The sequence below is a fragment of the Odocoileus virginianus genome, chromosome 7, assembly GCF_023699985.2.
Source record: "Odocoileus virginianus isolate 20LAN1187 ecotype Illinois chromosome 7, Ovbor_1.2, whole genome shotgun sequence".
Classification (NCBI taxonomy): Eukaryota; Metazoa; Chordata; class Mammalia; order Artiodactyla; family Cervidae; genus Odocoileus; species Odocoileus virginianus.
The window spans coordinates 63,478,586-63,497,128 of record NC_069680.1 but is presented as its reverse complement, the minus strand read 5'-3'; the positions used below and the strand labels follow the sequence as shown (position 1 = coordinate 63,497,128).

The following is an 18,543-nucleotide window of genomic DNA, read 5'->3' as shown; positions in this document are numbered from 1 at the left end:
AAGAGAAAATCTGAAGTAGGGGTTGACCCTTATACTCAAACTAGTTAGGGGGAAAGTCAAGTTGGAGCTAGAGTCCTGTTCACCCATGGTGTTGACACCAGCTCTGGAGAGACAGAGAGCTAAAGAGACTACAGAGCAAAGATGAAAAGAGCCAAGGGACAGAAGAAAGTCATTTCCTTTCCTTTATAATAACAGGGAGCAAGAAAGTAAAGGCAGTTGGCAGGTCACAGAAAAGGGGGATAGAAGGATTGGACTGAAAACACTATCAATCAGAGTTCTTACAAAATCTACTTCATTTTCACACCCTGAGTGCAGAACTTGGTTATGTGCCAAGTGCATATGATCTTCCCAAACACCAGAAGTCATGCCTCAGTTTTGGGAAGCCAGAAGGCAAACAGCTAGATCCAGCATCTGCTAATCCCCCTATACATACCACAAACCCATCCACCAGTTCACTGACAATGCATCACAGGACTGCGAGGTTTTGGAGAAGTTTCTTCATTTCAGAACCACAGTCACAGGATTGAACAGACCTGGGAAGTTTAGGGAACAAGTGTCACCCCCCACAGGTTTAGATGATATCACCACTTGGTGGTTATAATGATGAGAATTTTTTCAATTGTGTGGATAATCACAGAACTCCTCAGCAGGGCTAGCTTGCCCTGTAGATGCTGATCCCCAAAATTGCACCAGTAGTAACTCAAGTTTGGTCAACTACCTACTAGATGCGAAAGTGAAGTAGTGAAAATGTTAGTCACTCAATTGTGCCCAACTCTTTGCGACCCCACTGACTATAGCCCACCAGGTTCCTTAGTCCATGGAATTCTCCAGGCAAGCATACTGGAGTGGATAGCCATTCCCTTCTTAGGGGATCTTCCCAACCCAGGGATCGAACCCAGGTCTCCTGCATTGCAGGCAGATTCTTTACCATCTGAACCACCAGTGAAGTCCTACTTATTAGATATGGCTTTAGGGAAATCACTTACAGTGGAACCTCAGTTTCTCACCTGTAAAATTATGTAATATCTTACTTATCCAAAGGCAGGAGGCTAAATCAAATGATATGTCCTTCTCCTCCTTTCACCCCAGCCAGACTCCAAGTCTGCCCTGTCCCCTCAACACATCTCCCATATCTATACCCTCCACTCCACATCACTGCCATTGCCCTGGTTCAAACACTCTTCAGCTTCTTCTTAGCTGATTGTACTAGTCTCTGAGCTGATTTTCTCTTTCCATAGTCTCATCTAGGCCAAAGAATCTTTTACTCAGTCTTTCACACTGCTACCACATGCAGCAAACTTTCTGATGACTCTTCATTACAATAAAGTCCAAAGTCCTTCATGAGGCCGGCAGAGTCCTCTAGGCCCTCAGATATCATCTCTCGCCAACCCCTCCACCCAAATTGTCTCTCCAGTGTCAGCCCTATAGCCCATCCAGCTGAATCCAGCTCCGTGAGTGCCCATGTGTTCTCGTTCCTCTTTACCATTCTTGTACTGGTGCCTCTACTCAGATTGTCATTTGTCCCTTGCGTATTCGCCCTTCAGATTCTGCTTTAGCCCTCCATGCCCATCTCATACATTGTCCTCATAGCTGTGCTCTCACTGTACTGTTATTTGCAGGTCTGCTCCTTACTTGACTTCTATCCCACTGAGGCAACAACTAGGGCTTTCATCTCTACACTCAGTACATAGCACAGTGCCAGGCCTTGATAAACATTTTTTAAATGAATAAGTGAAGAATAAATCAGCAAGTATCTTGAGTCCTCTCCTAGCCCCCAACCCTCATCAACTTGGCCAGAATGCCCTTCTTTCAGAAAACCTTCTAAACTCTTTGGGCTGGTAGCATGTTAAAGTGAATGAGTTATTTTAAACCTTAACTATGTGGTCAGGCGGAACAAGGGCACCAAAAAACAAAAAAAATGCCCAAGGTAAAGAGGTATAAGGGTAAGGGTGGGGAGGACACCAGAGAGAAATTTTACCTCTATTTCCTTCTAAATAAAAATAGTACTGTCTCATATGTACATATAGATTACTGATAACTTTCACATACCTTATCTGTGATGCCTCAATCCAGAAAGGTTAAGTTGGATTAGCATAATTATTAACTACATTGTACATAATAGGCTTGGAGAGATTTGTTATACCACAGGAAGTGTCTTATGATAAAATATGACAAAGGCAAAGGACAAGATACGAAATTATGTATAAAATGTGAACATAACTATGTAAAAAAGCAGAGAAAAAAATGAAAAGAAATGCACCAGAATGCATTCATTCAATAAACATTTGTTAAATGTCTGCCATATTCTAGACATCATGCTTAGTGCTGGGGATATAGTGGTGATCAAAACACACTGTCCCTCCTGGGGGTTACAACTCGGTAGGGAAAAGCAAACATTGATCAGTTATGATACAGCAAAAGTAAAATTGCAACAGTGACAAGTACATCAGAGAGGTGATGCATAGCATAATGAGATTGTAGACAAAATAGTGGGATCACCTGTGTGTGTGTGTTAGCCACTTAGTCATGTCTGAATCTTTGTGACCCCCTTGGACTGTAGCCTGCCAGGCTCCTCTGTTCATGGAGTTCTTCAGGCAAAAATACTGGAGTGGGTTGCCATTTACTCCTCCAGAGGAGCTTCCTGACCCAAGGATCAAATTCATGTCTCCTGCTTTGCAGGAGAATTCTTTACAGTCTCAGCCACCAGAAAAGCCCTGGGATCATCTATAGATAGAGGCAAGCCAGGAAAAACTTCCTTGGCAAAGTGATCTCTGAAGCATAGAAAGAACTTAACTAGTCGAAGAAAGTCCCAGGCAGAAGGATCGTGATGAACAAGGGCCCTGTGATGATAGAGGAACTGATGAGTAAGAGAATGGCTGAGTAGGGCAAGCCTGGAAGAGGTTGGTATAAGGCAGAGCTGGAGAAGAGGTAGAGGCTGGACTGTGCCCAAGCTAGACAGCAGGAGTAATGGGAGTTATTAAGCACATTTGCATTTTCAAAAGATTTATTACTTCAAATGAGCCGAATGGATTGGTGGGAGTGTTAGTTCAGCTCAGTCGCTCAGTCGTGTCTGACTCTTTGCGATCCCGTGTACTGCAGGATGCCAGGCTTCCCTGTCCATCACCAACTCCCAGAGCTTGCTCAAACTCATGTCCATTGAGTAGGTGATGCCATCAAACCATTTCATCCTCTGTCATACTCTTCTCCTCCTGCCTTCAATTTTTCCCAGCATCAGGGTCTTTTCAAATGAGTCAGCTGTTCACATCAGGTGGCCAAAGTACTGGAGCCTGAGCTTCAGTGTCAGTCCTTTCAGTGAATATTCAGGATTGGTTTCCTTTAGGATTGACTGGTTTGATCTCCTTGCTGTCCAAGGGACTCTCAAAAATCTTTCCCAGCATCACAATTCAAAAGCATCAACTCTTCAGCACTAAGCTTTCTTTGTGGTGCTACTCTCACATCCATAAATGATTAATGGAAAAACCATACCTTTGATTAGATGGACCTTTGTTGGTAAAGTAATGTCTCTGCTTTTTAATATGTTGTCTAGGTTGGTCATAGCATTTCTTTCAAGGAGCAAGCATCTTTTAATTCCATGGCTACAGTCACCATCTGCAATGATTTTGTAGCCCAAGAAAATAAAGTCTGTCACAGTTTCCCATTGTTTCCCCATCTATTTGCTGTGAAGTAATGGGACCAGATGCCATGATCTTCGTTTTCTGAATGTTGAGTTTTAAGTCAGCTTTTTCACTGTCCTCTTTCATGTTCATCAAAAGGCTCTTCAGTTCTTCTTAGCTTTCTGCCATAAGGGTGGTGTCCTCTGCATATCGGATGTTATTGATATTTCTCCTGGAAATCTTGTTTCCAGCTTGTGCTTCATCCATCCTGGCATTTCATGTGATGTACTCTGCATGTAAATTAAATAAAAAAGATGACAATATACAGCCTTGACGTACTCCTTTCCCAATTTGGAACCAGTCTGTTGTTCCATGTCAGGCTCTAACTGTTGCTTCTTGACCTGCATACAGGTTTCTCAGGAGGCAGGTAAGGTGGTCTGGTATTCCCATTTCTTTAAGAATTTTCCACAGTTTATTGAGATCCGCACAGTCAAAGGTTTTAGCATAGTCAGTGATGCAGATGTAGATGTTAGAAATTTCTGGAATTCTCTTGCTTTTTCAATGATCCAATGGATGTTAGTGCTTTGATCTCTGGTTCCTCTGCCTTTTCTAAATTCAGCTTGAACATCTGCAAGTTCATGGTTCGTGTACTATGAACCATGTGCATGTTGAAACCTCACTTGGAGAATTCTGAGCATTACTTCGCTAGCGTGTGAGATGAGTGCAGTTGCGCAGTAGTGTGGTAGTGGTGGGACTGTGGAGGGAGTGAAAGAAGTGATAGAGTCCATGAGTCAAACTGACTCTAGAGTCAAAGCTAGAAGTCAATAGCTTCCCAACCTGGGGAGGCCATTTGGGAAGTTATTGTGGTGGTCTAAGCAAGAGTGGATGGTGGCAGGGGCTCAAGTAATGATGGTGGTGAAAATAGAGAGACATGGATGACCTCAAGAACTATGAGACAAAATGCCAAAATTTGGAGATGGATGGGATGAAGAGGGTGAAAAGAGAGACATATTGAGATGACTCTTAGGTTTCTGGATGTGAATAGAGGTGGTGCCATCACCTGAGACAGAGAGTAATAGAAGTCAATCAGGTTGGGGCCTGAAGACAGGGTTGATTTGGGACAGGTTGAGTTTGAAGTGCCCGGTATGTGAAAACCAAAAGGAATGTCAAGTAGACAATGAAAACTAAGGGTTAAAAGAAAAAAAAAGAAAACTAAGGGTTTGTAGCTCAGAGGAGATGTCTGGCTGGAGATAAGCATCTGTAAGTCAACTGTTGATTGATGGTAATTTAAACCTGAGTGTGAATAAGACTGTGTGGGAGAAAGTTTAGGGCAGGAGAAGGAGCTGGTCTTGGGTCTGGTCTTGGGGAACCCAGTATTCAGGGCCGAGTGGAGGAGGTTGAGATGGCAAACCATTAATATGAAATGTCCAGAGTAGGCAAACTCATAGAGACAGAAAGTAGATTAGCGGCTGAGGGAATTGGGGAGAAAAGGGAGTGATTACTAACAGGTATGGGATTTCTTTTTTTTATTATAGTTGATTTGATATGTTGTGTTAGTTTCAGTTGTACATATATTCATTCTTTTTCAGATTCTTTTCTCATGTAGGTTATCACAGAACACCGAATAGAATTCCCTGTGCTATATCGTAGGTCCCTGTTCGTTATTTATCTTATATAGTACAGTGTGTATGTTAACCCCAGGCTCTTGATTTATCCCTCTTCCCCAGTATGGGGTTTCTTTTTGAGGTAACAAACATGTTCTAAAATTGATGGTGATGATAGCTGCACAATTCTGTGAATATACTAAAAATCATTGAGTTGTACACTTTAAATGGGTGAATTGTATGGTGTATGAATTAGTATATCCCAATAATACTATTATTTAAAGAAGAGCTCAGCAAACTCCTCTCACTGTGATTCAAAGGGCAGGCTCACGTGTCTGCAGCTGGGGAAGAAGGTGGACAAGTTGGGGTGAGGGTGGTAGGGTGTAAGCAGGGGTGTGGTTGTTGTGGGAGGTTGGCTTGGGAAAGGCAGAGCATGAGTGGAAATCAAGTCAGATCCTGATAATACAATGGGCCACAGACTATTTCAGAAGGTGGGGTTCTGGTGAAAGCAAAAACCACTTCAATGAAATCAAGTTTCAACCAAAAAGACTGAGGTTCACTTGAGAAGGGTGAAGTGTGACTTTACAACTGGTGATTGAATGTGATCTGCTCACTTGGCCTGGGATTCTTTTAAGAGAGAAGAATTATAATCTAGGCCAGGGTTGAAATTCTGACACACCTAGCCTCCCCAAAGCCAGCATCCCTGAAATACGGAGCTTGAAAAGAGGACTGCTAACCTTCCCTCAGGTGGGGCCCTGCTGAGAAGTCATATGTCACAGTGCTGGGCCTGTGTGCTTTGGAGCCAGCTGCCTGGGTCAGAAGCCTGGCTCCACAATTTACCAGCCACATTACCTTGGGCAAGTCACCCAATCTCTCTGTGCCTCCATTTTCTCTACTGTTATATGCGGCTAAGGATGGCACCTTCCCGCATCAGTAGGATAGTTACAAGGATTAAACCAGATCCTTGGTGAAGGACCTTTAGCACAAGGTCCAGTACCTGGGGACACTAGAAGAACGTAGTCCTTAAAGTGAGTGACAGGGTCGTATCTGGAGCCACGAAACTGGTTACTGGAGAAGTGGCTGATCCCTGCTAACCCTGAGTGAAGTCTGTGACAGGGAAGAGACGGCAGCTGACTGGGGGTCAGTCAGGCGGCTGGGAAATGGTCTGAAGATTGTTAGCAGTGCATTGCTCAACTTGCCAGTGGGGTTTATACTTCCTGTTTTCAGTATCTGTGAGCCCTGATGCTGGCGCTGCTCGTGTTGGAACACGATCTTTCTTGGCCCCTGCGGTGAGGAATGCAGAGGCTGAGAAGCAACTCAGTGTGGGCTGGGCTCCTTAGCTTTACACGGTGCCTTTTCTCTCCTAGCAGATTTTAGCTTCCACAAAACACATGTATTCAGTCCTGGTGTGCAAGAGGGGAGGGGGTTCCTAATTCAGTTCTACAAGAATGTACTGAGTTTTATGATAGTAGGCACTGTTTTATGAACCTTTACCAGGTGCCAGGGTTATGGCTAAGAGATTTCTGAGTGCATGAATTCTTATAACAATCCTGGGAGGTAGATACCTCTTTTATACCAATGAAGAAGTTCAGTCAGTTCAGTCACTCAGTTGTGTTCGACTTTGCCGGAGCCTGCCGGCAAACGAACTGGTCGAGAACGCAATTACCAGAGTACCTGAGAAAAATAAGACTTAGACTTAGAAAGACTTAGACAGACTTAGAAAGATGGGGTTGAGAGGGACAGAGTCAGCTTGCGTCTGACTCTGCCAACTTTATTGAAGAATACCACACCTATATATATGCTAACAGGAGTTGCTAATAGATCAAAGGTTTGCATATGTGCAGAGCTACAGGCACAGATGTTTTAAATTCCTCCACTTAAGGACAGTAAAGCATCACCCTAGCGCCCAACATGATTAAGATCAATAGAACATTAACTAGATAGAAAACAGGCTTCAATCATGACGAGTTTATCAGCAACAGGTGAAAGATCGCTACAGCAATTTCCTTGAGGGAGGTGAGAAAGGCCAACCTGTGCTTTAATAAATCAGGGGTGGCGGGACAGAGAGGGACCTCTTGATCTCTCTCAGAGCCAAGAAGGAGCCTGAGCAGTCAGGCTGGCTCCCCGCACGACTTTTTGCAACCCCATGGACTGCAGCATGCTAGGCATCACCAAGTCTCAGAGCTTGCTCAAACTCATATCCATCGACTCAGTGATGCAATCCAACCATCTCATCCTCTGTCGTCCCCTTCTCCTCCTGCCTTCAATCTTTCCCAGCATTAGGGTCTTTTCAAATGAGTCAGCTCTTCACATCAGGTGGCCAAAGTATTGGAGTTTCAGCTTCAGCATCAGTCCTTCCAATGAATATTCAGGATTGATTTCCTTTAGGATTTACTGGTTGGATCTCCTTGCAGTCCAGGGGACTCTCACGAGTCTTCTCCAACACCACAGTTCACAAGCATCAATTCTTCAGCGCTTAGCTTTCTTTATAGTCCAACTCTTACATCCACACGTGACTACCGGACAAACCACAGCTTTGACTAGATGGACCTTTGTTGGCAAAGTAATGTCTCTGTTTTTTAATATGCTGTCTAGGTTGGTCATAACTTTTCTTCCAAGGAGCAAGCATCTTTTAATTCCATGGCTACAGTCACCATCTGCAGTGATTTTGTAGCCCCAAAATATACAGTCTCTCACTTTTTCCATTGTTTCCCCATCTATTTGCCATTAAGTGATGGGATGAGATGCCATGATCTTCGTTTTTTGAATGTTGAGTTTTAAGTCAACTTTTTCACCCTCCTCTTTCATGTTCATCAAAAGGCTCTTCAGTTCTTCTTTGCTTTCTGCCACAAGGGTGGTGTCATCTGCATATCAGAGGTTATTGATATTTCTCCTGGCAGTCTTGATTCCAGCTTGTGCTTCCTCCAGCCTGGCATTTCACATGATGTACTCTGCATATAAGTTAAATAAGCAGGGTGACAATATACAGCCTTGATGTACTTCTTTTCCCATTTGGAACCAGTCTGTTGCTCCATGTCCAGTTCTAACTGTTGCAATTGGCCTGATTATGTGAAGTGCTCAGTAAATTCAAGATGTGGTCAGCATATGTTCTCTTCATGAACAGTTAGATTTCTGAGAAGGGTTTGAAGGTACAAGGTCTCCTAGTCTTCCTGTTCAGATACTCTCTAGACCATGGACACCTGGAAGGCAAGGACCCAGAGCATTCAGTTTTTAATCCCCATAATGTAGCATGTTTCATTCATTATGATGCAGTGGTTCAGAGCATGGATTTTGGAGTCAGGTGGCCCAGATTAGATAACTGTATGACTTGGGAAAAACTCTTAACCTTTTTTGCCTGTTTCCTCATTGGTTCACAGCAAACTGTGAAAAATTCTTAAAGACATGGGAATATCAGATCACCTTACCTGCCTCCTGAGAAATCGGTATGCAGGTCAGAAGCAACAGTTAGAACTGGGGAATTTTTCTAAAATCACGAGCCCCTTTAAAAAATAAATAAATAAATAAATAAAATCACGAGCCCTGGCACCAGTCCTGACCTGAATCATAGCCTCTGTGGGTGGAGCATAGACTATTTATTTTTAAAGTTCTCAGGTGACTCAGTAAAGAAACACTGCCAAAACTCACTAACATACCTTGGAAATTTCAGTATTTTGGCATTCAGCTATAACTCCTGGCTTGCCTTTACATCCAATCTTTAAGAAGTTGATGCTTGGTTCAAAATACGTGTATACATACATCAGGATATCACTCAGCTTTAGATTCCGAACTTCCTAATATTGAGGATAGGAAAGCCTGGTCATGAACTTCATTAACACACCGGGGAAACTCAGCACCAGCCTCATACAAAAATCATGGGAAGTTACGTTTTCTGTTTCCTGAATACCACCAACTCAAGCTGGGCTGGGTTTTGGATCAGCAACTTGTGCATGTCTCCCGCTTTGGTGAATTCAACTCAAGGATGGTTGGTGAAAGAATGAAGAGAATATGGTAAGACTAATCCTAAAGACCCTGGAGCAGGGCATGGCAACCCACTCTGGTATTCTTGCCTGGAGAGTTCCATGGACATAGGAGCCTGGCCAGCTACAATCCATGGGGTCTCAAAGAGTTGGACACAACTGAAGCGACTTAGCGCACATGCAGTCCTAAAGAGGATCACGTGTAAAGTTGAATATGATGTGCACTGTCCAAAGGCATCAGGCTCAGGAGGGAACAGAGAGTTGACAAAGCTTGCACACCGTTTATCAAGCTGTGGACTTCTGGCTTGGGGCACCTTTTTTTTTTTTTTTTTGGCCATACCACCAGATGTGGGATCTTAGTTCCCCAGGGATCAAACCTGCGCTTCCTACATTGGAAGGCAGAGTCTTAACCACTGGACTGCCAGAAGTCCCTGGGGCACCTTTTTGTACCTTATGTGCTATGGAGGATTTGCTCTACAATTCTCCTAGCTTCTCCTTCCCAAAGGCCCAGTAAGTCCAAGATATAGCCCCATGGGAATCCCTGGGATGCATTCCACCATCGTCATCTTCTACTTTTTATGTTCCCAATTCCCTCCCATACAAGCACCAGGAAAGAGCCAAAATCTTCAGAAATATCACATTTGATTGATCATATTTATTCAAAATTACAAAAATAGATATAAATAAAAATACCAGAATATAATTATTAAATATTCAGTGTACAGAAGTGGTCCTCACCTCACTCAGCGAGGATTGGATGAACTCAGCTAGAAGGTCAGAAGGGATAACTGGCCAAGAAAATATCCATATGAAACTGAAACTGCAAATTTAGTGCTTCTCACAGTCTATGCCCCAGAATGATACATTTATACATATCATCACCTGGGAGGCCCAAGAGGCCCCAGGAGTGACCCACAACTTCTCCAAACAGGCTATTCTGTATGATGTCACATCCAGGCAATTTGGGGAAGTATCTAGACTTGCAGTCAAGACATAGAACACCAGCTCTTACACTGACACAGCTTGAGCACAAGTGTGCAAACATATACACGCAAATGTAACATTTCCTGATACATTCATGGAATGTCAGAGCCCTTCCCTCAAGTCATTAGTGTCTCTACTCTCCAAACCATTGTTCTTTCATTGGTTGAGCTCTCTCAAGAGACCTCAGTTCTGTTATACTTCCTAATTGGGAAATTATTCATTTCCCAACAGTGGGCCTCATGAATGGCCCACTGCCAGGGAGCTGGGTCTCCTTCCACCTATGCACAGGAGATGCCATTTTTAACTCCAGGAAGCTTTAGTCCAGAAATGGACAATACTATCCTGGTTCAGGACCACCCTTCCATCCTGATCAGGAAGGATCTGGGCGTCCAGCACCCAGACTATATATCTGAGGGTAAGTCTACTGTCATTCACCCTGGGGGCAGCACAAGCAAAACCACCTCTGCAGAGTCCATCTTCCTCAGTCTCTTCCTTATATATAGCTGTGCAGCTGGCCCTACTGCAAAGATGACGGTCAGCATGGGAGTGGGTGGTGCTTTCCTTGGTTCTCTAGGGTCCTTCAGAGAGCAAGGTCAATCTCTCCCCTGGTGTGAGTGTGGATCCAGGGCAGGAATTTTGAGACCCTTGTGTAGACTCCTGGCTTGTCCTTCATGGCACATTCACGGCCCCAGCTCACAATCCCAGTCAGGGTCAGGCGGCCTTGGATGGTGCAGACCAGCGGGCCCCCTGAGTCTCCCTGTTAAGCCAAAGACACAAAAGGTGAGTCCTAGGAGAAGTGAGAAGGGGGCCAATCATGCCAAAGAGAGAAAAGAGAGTTTCCTAGAGTCAAAGTCCTTAGTGACTCCCAACTTCCTACATCAGGTTTAAAAATCCTCTGCTTGCCTTTCAAAGTCCTGTTACCTACAATTCCATCCACATTTTCAGACCCTATACTTCTCCTTCCCATCCCAAGATATGCCATGGTCATTCTCATTTTTGTATCTTGCAAACTGAAATACTCTCTAGTCTTCTCTCTGCCTCCCCATCAAATTCCTACTGATTAAGAGTCACATTCTTTCTAAAGCACTCCCCGCCATGACCATCTAGTAGGTGCTCACCTCCTTCTCCTAAACAGCTGATCAATTATAATTCACACGACACTCTGACCACTGCATTGTATTATTTTCTATTGTTTTCTCTTTCTTATAGTCTTAGTCCCTGTCCCTTTCTTAGTCTGAAGTGCCTAGCACAGAGCCAGGCTCTTGACGTTTGGAACCCCGGTCCTGGTCCTGGCTTCTTGGGACTTTGACTGGAGAAAGATTCCCCGAAGTTGATAGGAAAAAGCCCAGGAGCCCTGGGAGACCAGGGTGATGGAGAGAGATGCTTGGAACTCTCACCTGGCAGGAATCTGTTTCCCACTGTGGGTCAGCCGCACACAGCATTTTCTCAGTGACTTCAGTGCCATAGTAGTGGGGCTGCTGACACTTCTCATGGGAAACCAGATTCACAGAAGTCATTTTTAGCTGCTCTGGGTAGCGATAGTCAGCTGGATGGAGGAAACAGGGAGGAATTTATGTTAAGATGTGTATGTCCAGTCTGCACACCGGGACTCTGTCAGGGAGGGGACCAAAAAGTGTCCCTACCAGGGAAAGCCCTTATTTTTTTTCCACCCAAAATCTACATCTTCACCCCACCTGTAGTCCCTCACCCCTCACCCATTTAATTTTATGGCTCATCAGTTCCTAAATAATGCTCCCCACTCCATCCCTGGACCCATCTGCTGCTTCCACCATTCTCCCATCTCTTTCTCCACAGTCCTCTCTTGATCAAGCTGAGCTCACTTCCAGGCTACAACACTTGCCCAGGACCCTCTCAGCCAGACCCAAATGTCACTTACAGGGATGCTCTTTTCCGAAGCCAGTGATCTCACACCTTGTGCCAAAACGGGCATCTCCATATAGTGGGGGCAGGCAGATGGTCTGTATGAACCGGGAGGGCTGTGCACATTGGCCTTTGTTGGTACGGATCTTCAGCAAGGCTAGGGGAGCAGGAAGGAGGCAGAGGAGAAAGATCACCACGTGGTTAGGGGGTTACCATCACTCCCCTCCAAACCCTGAGGCTGTCTTTTCCTGCATCAGTTAAGGTCAGAGGGGATCCTGGGAGGTCTGCTGGTAGCCTGTCACCTAAAACAAGCCTCTTCTATTCCATGCCTCAAGGGTTTTGTTCCAGTTGCTGACAGAGGCTTAGACAGCCAGGGCTACTGCATACAGCTGTATGGATTTTTTTCCTGCAAAAAGCCCTGGCAGAGGTAGTTGGGCTGAAACCAGCCCCAATACCCTCTCCAAGTTCTATATCCTGGGACAGACAGAGGCTTCATCCCACAACGGAAAGGGCATCCCAGTTCAAGCTATTGCCACCCAGAGGAAATTCACCTGTTTGGAAATTCAGGGACTCTACAGAGGAGTACCAGGCCTCTCACGTTTTTCACTCCGAACCCTTCCCTACCACTCCCTTTAAAGCAGGGTCTTCAAGTTCTGCTACAACCCCAGATCCCCCTCCTCCCAGCTATCATCATTAGGCAGATGAGGGTTTTCCACTCACCAATATCATTGTGGTGAGCAAGAGTGTCCGCACTGTAGTCCTCATGCAGGATGAGGTTTTCCACCTCAAACTGCATCTCCCCAAGTGTGTGGGATTTAATCTTTGACCGACCCAGGTAGACAATGTAGTCCTCCTTCTTTGGGTGATCACTGTGGGGAGATCTGTAAGACAGTCTGATCTGGTGAGGTCCTGTCACTTCCCCCTCCCCGCCACAATGACCTGAGAGCATCACCTCTCCCCAAGGCCATGGGTCATATAGGGAGACTGAGGGATTAGAAATAAGGGGAATCTTTTACTGGGAAGGAGGAAGGGATTAGTTTAGGCAGAAGGGTCAGGGACAAGAAACGAGGAACATACATGAAGCAGTGTGTGGCACTGACCACCCAGCAGGGGCTGATGAGGCTGCCACCGCACACATAGGTGTCCGAGCCACTTCGATGCCTCCTGTAGATTGCTGCAAACCAAGGCTGGTTCTCGATGGTGGTGAATTCCCCCCCGACAATCTTAAAGCGAGGCCTCAGAGCCTTCTGGCCACACTGGAACTCTGCTTGCTCCTTAGGAGAGGAGGGACTTTCTCCTGGAGGAGAAAGAAAGGGATGTCTTGGGGAGGGCGGTAGGATAAAGTGTTTTGCTCCTGGTCCTCTGACCACCCAGTTTTCAGGGCCAGGCAGGCCTCCCTCCTCATCCCTCCTGTGATGCAATAAGGGAACATAGGAGTTTGTCACCTTCCACCCCACCATCATAAACAGGCCAGTGACACTTACCAACAGAGCAGTCCTGCACCATGCACTCCTGGACAAACTGCTTTAGGCCCACCTGCACGTAGCACCAGGGCCTTCTCTGATTGTCTGGGTTCCTGGCAACACAGAGGGGAGGAGGGTGTCACTCCAAGCCAGTTTGCCTTTTCTGTATCTTCCCCTTCAGAGAAGACTCAACCAATGGCCTTGATTTTCTCACACTATGGCCAGCACTTGGCAAACAGTATAGTAACAAGGGTTTCTGTGAGGCCATGAGGAAGGTCCTTGCTACCCCCACTTACCACTTACCTGCAATAATTGTGTTTCCCCAGGCCCAGCTGAATGGCATCAGGTCTGTGGGCATGGTACGTTTTCAGAAGGACGGTGGCAGAGTTCCAGGCCAGGCAGGGCCGGCCTCTGAGGTCTGTGTTGGCCTTCCCTCGATAAGAGTGACCGTTCCCCTGATAGCAGGTTTTCGATGTATCTGTGGAAGAATGTGGGGATGAGAGTATTAGAGAAGGAAGTTCAGACAGGCATTTTAGAGAACTTGCCAGGCCTCAGATGATTATCAGTGAGGTAGAAGATCCTAGAGAGGGTCTCTTTCCACCCCCATCTTACATTTGGGCAGCCCCAGCTTCATGAGACAGTGTGTGTTCACTGTACATCACATGGGGGTGAAGATGCCCTCCACTCCACCTCCTAACTCCTGCCTGCTCTTGCTTCCCACCCATGTCTCCCTACCCCCAAATCACTGGTACCCCCTGCCCCCTTCCAGTTAGAGTCAGGACCCCATACCTATCTCACAGTGTTCCCCTTGGAATTTCTTTGGGCAACTGCATCGCCGAATGTTGGAGAAGTACTTGTAAGACACACACTTTCCTCCGTTCAGACAGTCACAGTTCGCTGGAAAACACAAAGGTTGGAGGGTAAGCAAGGAGCATGGGAGTAGGCCTGGGGAGAACCAGCCTTGAAGCAAGAACAGGGAGGGGCTGCCCCTTGAGGCTTTTCCAAGATATCTGTGCAAGGCATGGATACTCACATACACCAGACTCTTTATGAACTTCATTGCTGCCCTAGAAGAGATAGGGGAGTGGGGGAGAGAAAGTTCAACAAAGGTTCCATGTTCCTGAGACCCCGGAGCGAAGATGAACTGGCTCCAATCGCAAAACTCACCCTCCCTCCAGTTGCCTCTCTCCTCACCCTGTTCATGTCTAACTAGCCCTCATATGGAAGATCATAGGTTTCCAGCAGGGAGAAATGGACTGACTCAAATAAGCTTCACAAATCAGGTGCCAGCAAGTTGGGGCAGTCCCTGCGGCTTCTTCCCTTGCCAGCAAGTACAAGCTCCCCAGTTCTCAAGGCCCCAATGCCACACCTGTCCTTTTCCCCTGTTTGGCCCTACTGTTGATGAATTTTGGAGGACTCCAGCTCCCTATGCAGCCCCTTCCTTCCTCTGCGCTGTTCGGGGGGGTCTTGCAAGCCGCCTCCCGCCACCTAGAGTCAAAGCAGGGAAGCCACTCACTTCGGAGTCGCTCACGACCAGGGCACAGACGAGCAGACATGCCAACAGGACGCTCATGGTGGCAAGGCTGGGGCTCTAGACAGAGGCTCTGCATGGGAAGAAGAAGTCAGGGGAAGGAGAAGTCAGGGGAAGAAGCGGAGAAGCAAGAAGGCGGACGGGGTGGATTACTGCAGTTCAGGGCTGGAGACCCTAGGTTCCCTGCGGGACGAGCCCGCGGTGACCTGGCTCCCCAGGCCTGGCCGTCTCCCCTCTTTGGAGGTTCAGGGGGTCGTGGCGCAGCCTGGACCCGCCGCTGCAGAGGGACACATGGGCACGGGGCGCGGTGACTCAGCGCGCAGACGCAGCCGAGCCGGGGCAGCCGGTAAGGGGAAGTAAAGCCGGCAGCAGCGGGGTCCCCAGCATCCACTCTGCGCTCTCAGGGAGGCTCACACTCACCCGCGGCTACGGCCAGAGGGGCGCAGGACCGGGACTGTGGGGACTTGTAGGCAGTCTGATGCTCCGCCGAGGTCTAGGGCTCCAGTCTCTGCGCTGTGCTGCCAGCCGGCACTGCAGGCTCTATATTAGGACTCGCCCCAGTTCTGGCCCCGCCCCAGCCCGGATCGCCCCGTCCGCTCCCTTCCCGCCCCTTCCCTGCGGGCCCGCAGCCACTTGGACCCAGCAGGCTTCCACAGCCGAGACTGAGGGGCAGCGCGGTCCCCAGTGGAGGGGACGAACCAGGTCTGAACCTAGAGATGGAGAGGTAACGAAATTCACCGCCCGCTCCTTCCATTCACCTGGCCTGGGCCCGCTGGGTGCAGCATCCCTCAACCTCCCGAAATGCCAGAAGGAGAGGCGCTAGGGATACTCTCCCCTCCAGTAAACCAGCTCTTCTCCACCCTCGGCCTCCAACTGCCTAGGACAGCGATTCGGACCCCTGGGCTTAGGGGCAGAGCCCGCAGCTCAAACATCTGTGAAGTCTTTCTCACTTGATTGTAGCCAAACGGCCGAGAAGCTATGTGTGAAGTCTTTCTCAACGTGAAAATGTACGCTCGCTGAAGCAGACCCCCCAGCCGCACCCCGCTGCTTACTGGGGCTGCCTCTGTAGTATGCCGGCTTCTCCAAAATCAAGACAACCAGTGGATAAGACAAGCTGAGTTTATTGCTTACTGCAGTAAGGCAGTTTGGTCGTGACAGGCGGTGGGGGAGGGCATCGGATTTTATTGAGAATTTGCAGTTTGGGCTTCCCTGTGGCTCAGCTGGTAAAGACTCCGCATGCAATGTGGGAGACCCGGGTTCGATCCCTGGGTTGGGAAGATCCTAGGAGAAGGGAAAGGCTACCCACTCCAGTATTCTGGCCTGGAGAATTCCGTGGATTAGTCCACGGGTCACAAAGAGTTGGACACGACTGAGCGACTCTCACTTTTGCAGTTTGATTTAAGGGAGGTCTTTGAAAGTGAGGGCTTGATTTGAAAGTGAGGGCTTGATAAGGACTGGATAAGAATCCTGCTATGATTTTGTAGGATTGTGAAAACAGGGCTTCCCAGGTGGCACTAGTGGCATAGAACCTATCTGCCAATGCAGGAGACGTAAGAGACTTGGATTGGATCCCCCGAGGGCATGGCAACCCTCTCCAGTATTCTTGCCTGGAGAATCTCCATAGAGAGATGACACAGGAAGGCTAGAGTCCATAAAGTTCCAAAGAGACACGACTGAGGCGATTTTACACTCACGCACGTGAGAATAAAGTCTTAGGGCACAAACTGTCGATGCTTTCTATTGAAGTTTTGATGTGTCTTCCAGGAAGTTCCTCTAATGAACCATCCATAGTATTGTCACTTAATAAAGACAGTGGAAGAATAAAGCCTTCTTAATGTAGAAACTTCTGTTTTCACCTCTGAGGAAAGGAATTGGGAAACTGGAGGACAAGAATAGGAAGATTTATTTTTCACTATATGGCTTTTTACACTGTTAAATTTTTTTAACATATCCTTGTATATCAGCCATTCCACAAAGATAATTACAGTTTTAAATGCATGTTTATTTAGTATTCTATATCATAAAACCTTGTTTCTAGTAAGATAAAATAATTGTTCATCAAGTAAGATTGGTCTTCAGAAAGACCATGTGTAAAGAACTCTACTTATGCTTCCTGCCTGAGGGCAAGTGCACGGTTGTGTACACACACACAAGTCCATGCATATACACATATCTCTCAGGCAGAGCTGAAGAACCAGCGTAGGGACCCTGAAGTTCAGTCACCCCCATCCCTTTCCCCTAGTGTTGGGAACCAGGGCTTGGGGTCACCTGAATCTCCCTGTCACCTCAGTGGAAGGGTAGGAGGCTGAATCCTCCCAAGGCTTAGGAGAGGGGGCCCATGGGGAGGCCCAAAGAGGCATAAGGTTCAGTCATGTCTGACTGTTAAAGGCTCAGTCATGTCTGACTCTGTGCCATCCCATGGACTGTAGGCTCTGTCCATGGGATTTCCCAGGCAAAAATACTGGAATGGGTAGCCATTCCCTTCTCCAGGGGATCTTCCCAACCCAGGGATTAAACCTGGGTCTCCCGCATTGCAGGCAGATTCTTTACTGTCTGAGCCACCAGAGGCCTACAGTGTTTTGCTGCCTGGCAAACCTAGACCTTGGGTGTGGGTTCACCTGAGAGGGGTAGGACAGTACCAGGAGAGCAGTAAGAAGGAAAGCCTCTTCGCTCTGCTCCAGCCAGAGGTCTCAGGAGTCCGGCCTCTGCCTGGGGTAGGTACAAGCTCACTCTCCAGCTTGTGAGGCCGGTGAGAGATTTTCTGTGCACAGCTCTGAACTGCCAGCCTCACGTACTGAGTCAGAATGCTAGAGGCCTCCGAACCAGCCTTGCTACTTCCTCTAGAAGATTGTGGTGTTTTGTTTGGAGTTAGAACCCACTAATTGTAAATAAACGTGATCAAAATGTAAACAGAGACGTTGCAGCCTGAGGACTTACCCCGAAACTTGTAGGTTAGTTATCAGGAAATTCCCAGCTGACTCTTGTGATTCACAGCACTCTCCCGGCAGCTCTCATGACTTCAGATTACTTGGCTGGAGGCTGTCATGCTGATTCTGAGAGCAGGATGACCTCATTTCCTCCCGGACAAAGAGCCTAGGAGACCGTTATGCACCATGACACTCCTCTTCCCCCTCCTTCCTGTTGCGGCCTCTTCACCTGGTTGAACAATCCTAGAGCCTCGGTGAAGAAAGAATTTCTTTTCCACTTTGTGAACTTTGATGCTCTCTGAAATCTGTGTTCATCTTTTGGTGCACAGTCATCTTTTAATTCTTTTAGGGCAGACACTACATCTTAAGTATCTTTCTCTCCCTCAGCACCTGATGCACACCTTGTTCACCTAGGTGCTTTATTGTGAAGGAATCCATGAACAAGTGAGAACGAAGCATTCTGGGGCATCCGAGAAGTTTCCCTCCTTCTCTTTGTCTTTTCTTTTTTTCCTTGCCATAAAAAAAATAGTACTGACATAATTTCTGTCTTTTGCTAAAAAGC

At 47.0% G+C, this 18,543-nt stretch overlaps 1 protein-coding gene and 1 pseudogene across 3 annotated transcripts; both read right to left on the bottom strand.

Moving 5' to 3' along the window:
- The window catches only part of LOC139035893 (syntaxin-8 pseudogene), a 42,974-nt pseudogene extending 41,596 nt beyond the window's left edge, over positions 1-1,378 (bottom strand).
- Positions 1,379-9,835: 8,457 nt separating this feature from the next.
- Positions 9,836-18,163, bottom strand: PLAU (plasminogen activator, urokinase). Of its 3 annotated transcripts, none has more exons than XM_070470869.1 (11): positions 17,992-18,163; positions 15,040-15,127; positions 14,557-14,590; positions 14,313-14,420; positions 13,827-14,001; positions 13,545-13,636; positions 13,138-13,357; positions 12,781-12,941; positions 12,077-12,217; positions 11,577-11,725; positions 9,836-10,936 (listed from the first exon to the last, which is right to left on the bottom strand). In XM_070470869.1, the coding sequence occupies exons 2-11, from the start codon at positions 15,094-15,096 to the stop codon at positions 10,760-10,762; spliced, it is 1,314 nt and encodes a 437-aa protein (XP_070326970.1). In that variant the 5' UTR covers positions 15,097-15,127; positions 17,992-18,163; the 3' UTR covers positions 9,836-10,759. The 3 variants fall into 3 exon arrangements, with proteins under 3 accessions (XP_070326970.1, XP_020770143.1, XP_020770145.1); XM_020914484.2 differs by lacking the exon at positions 17,992-18,163 and adding an exon at positions 15,475-15,612; XM_020914486.2 differs by lacking the exon at positions 17,992-18,163 and adding an exon at positions 15,475-15,612 and having other exon boundaries at positions 12,781-12,929.
- Positions 18,164-18,543: the final 380 nt, after the last annotated feature.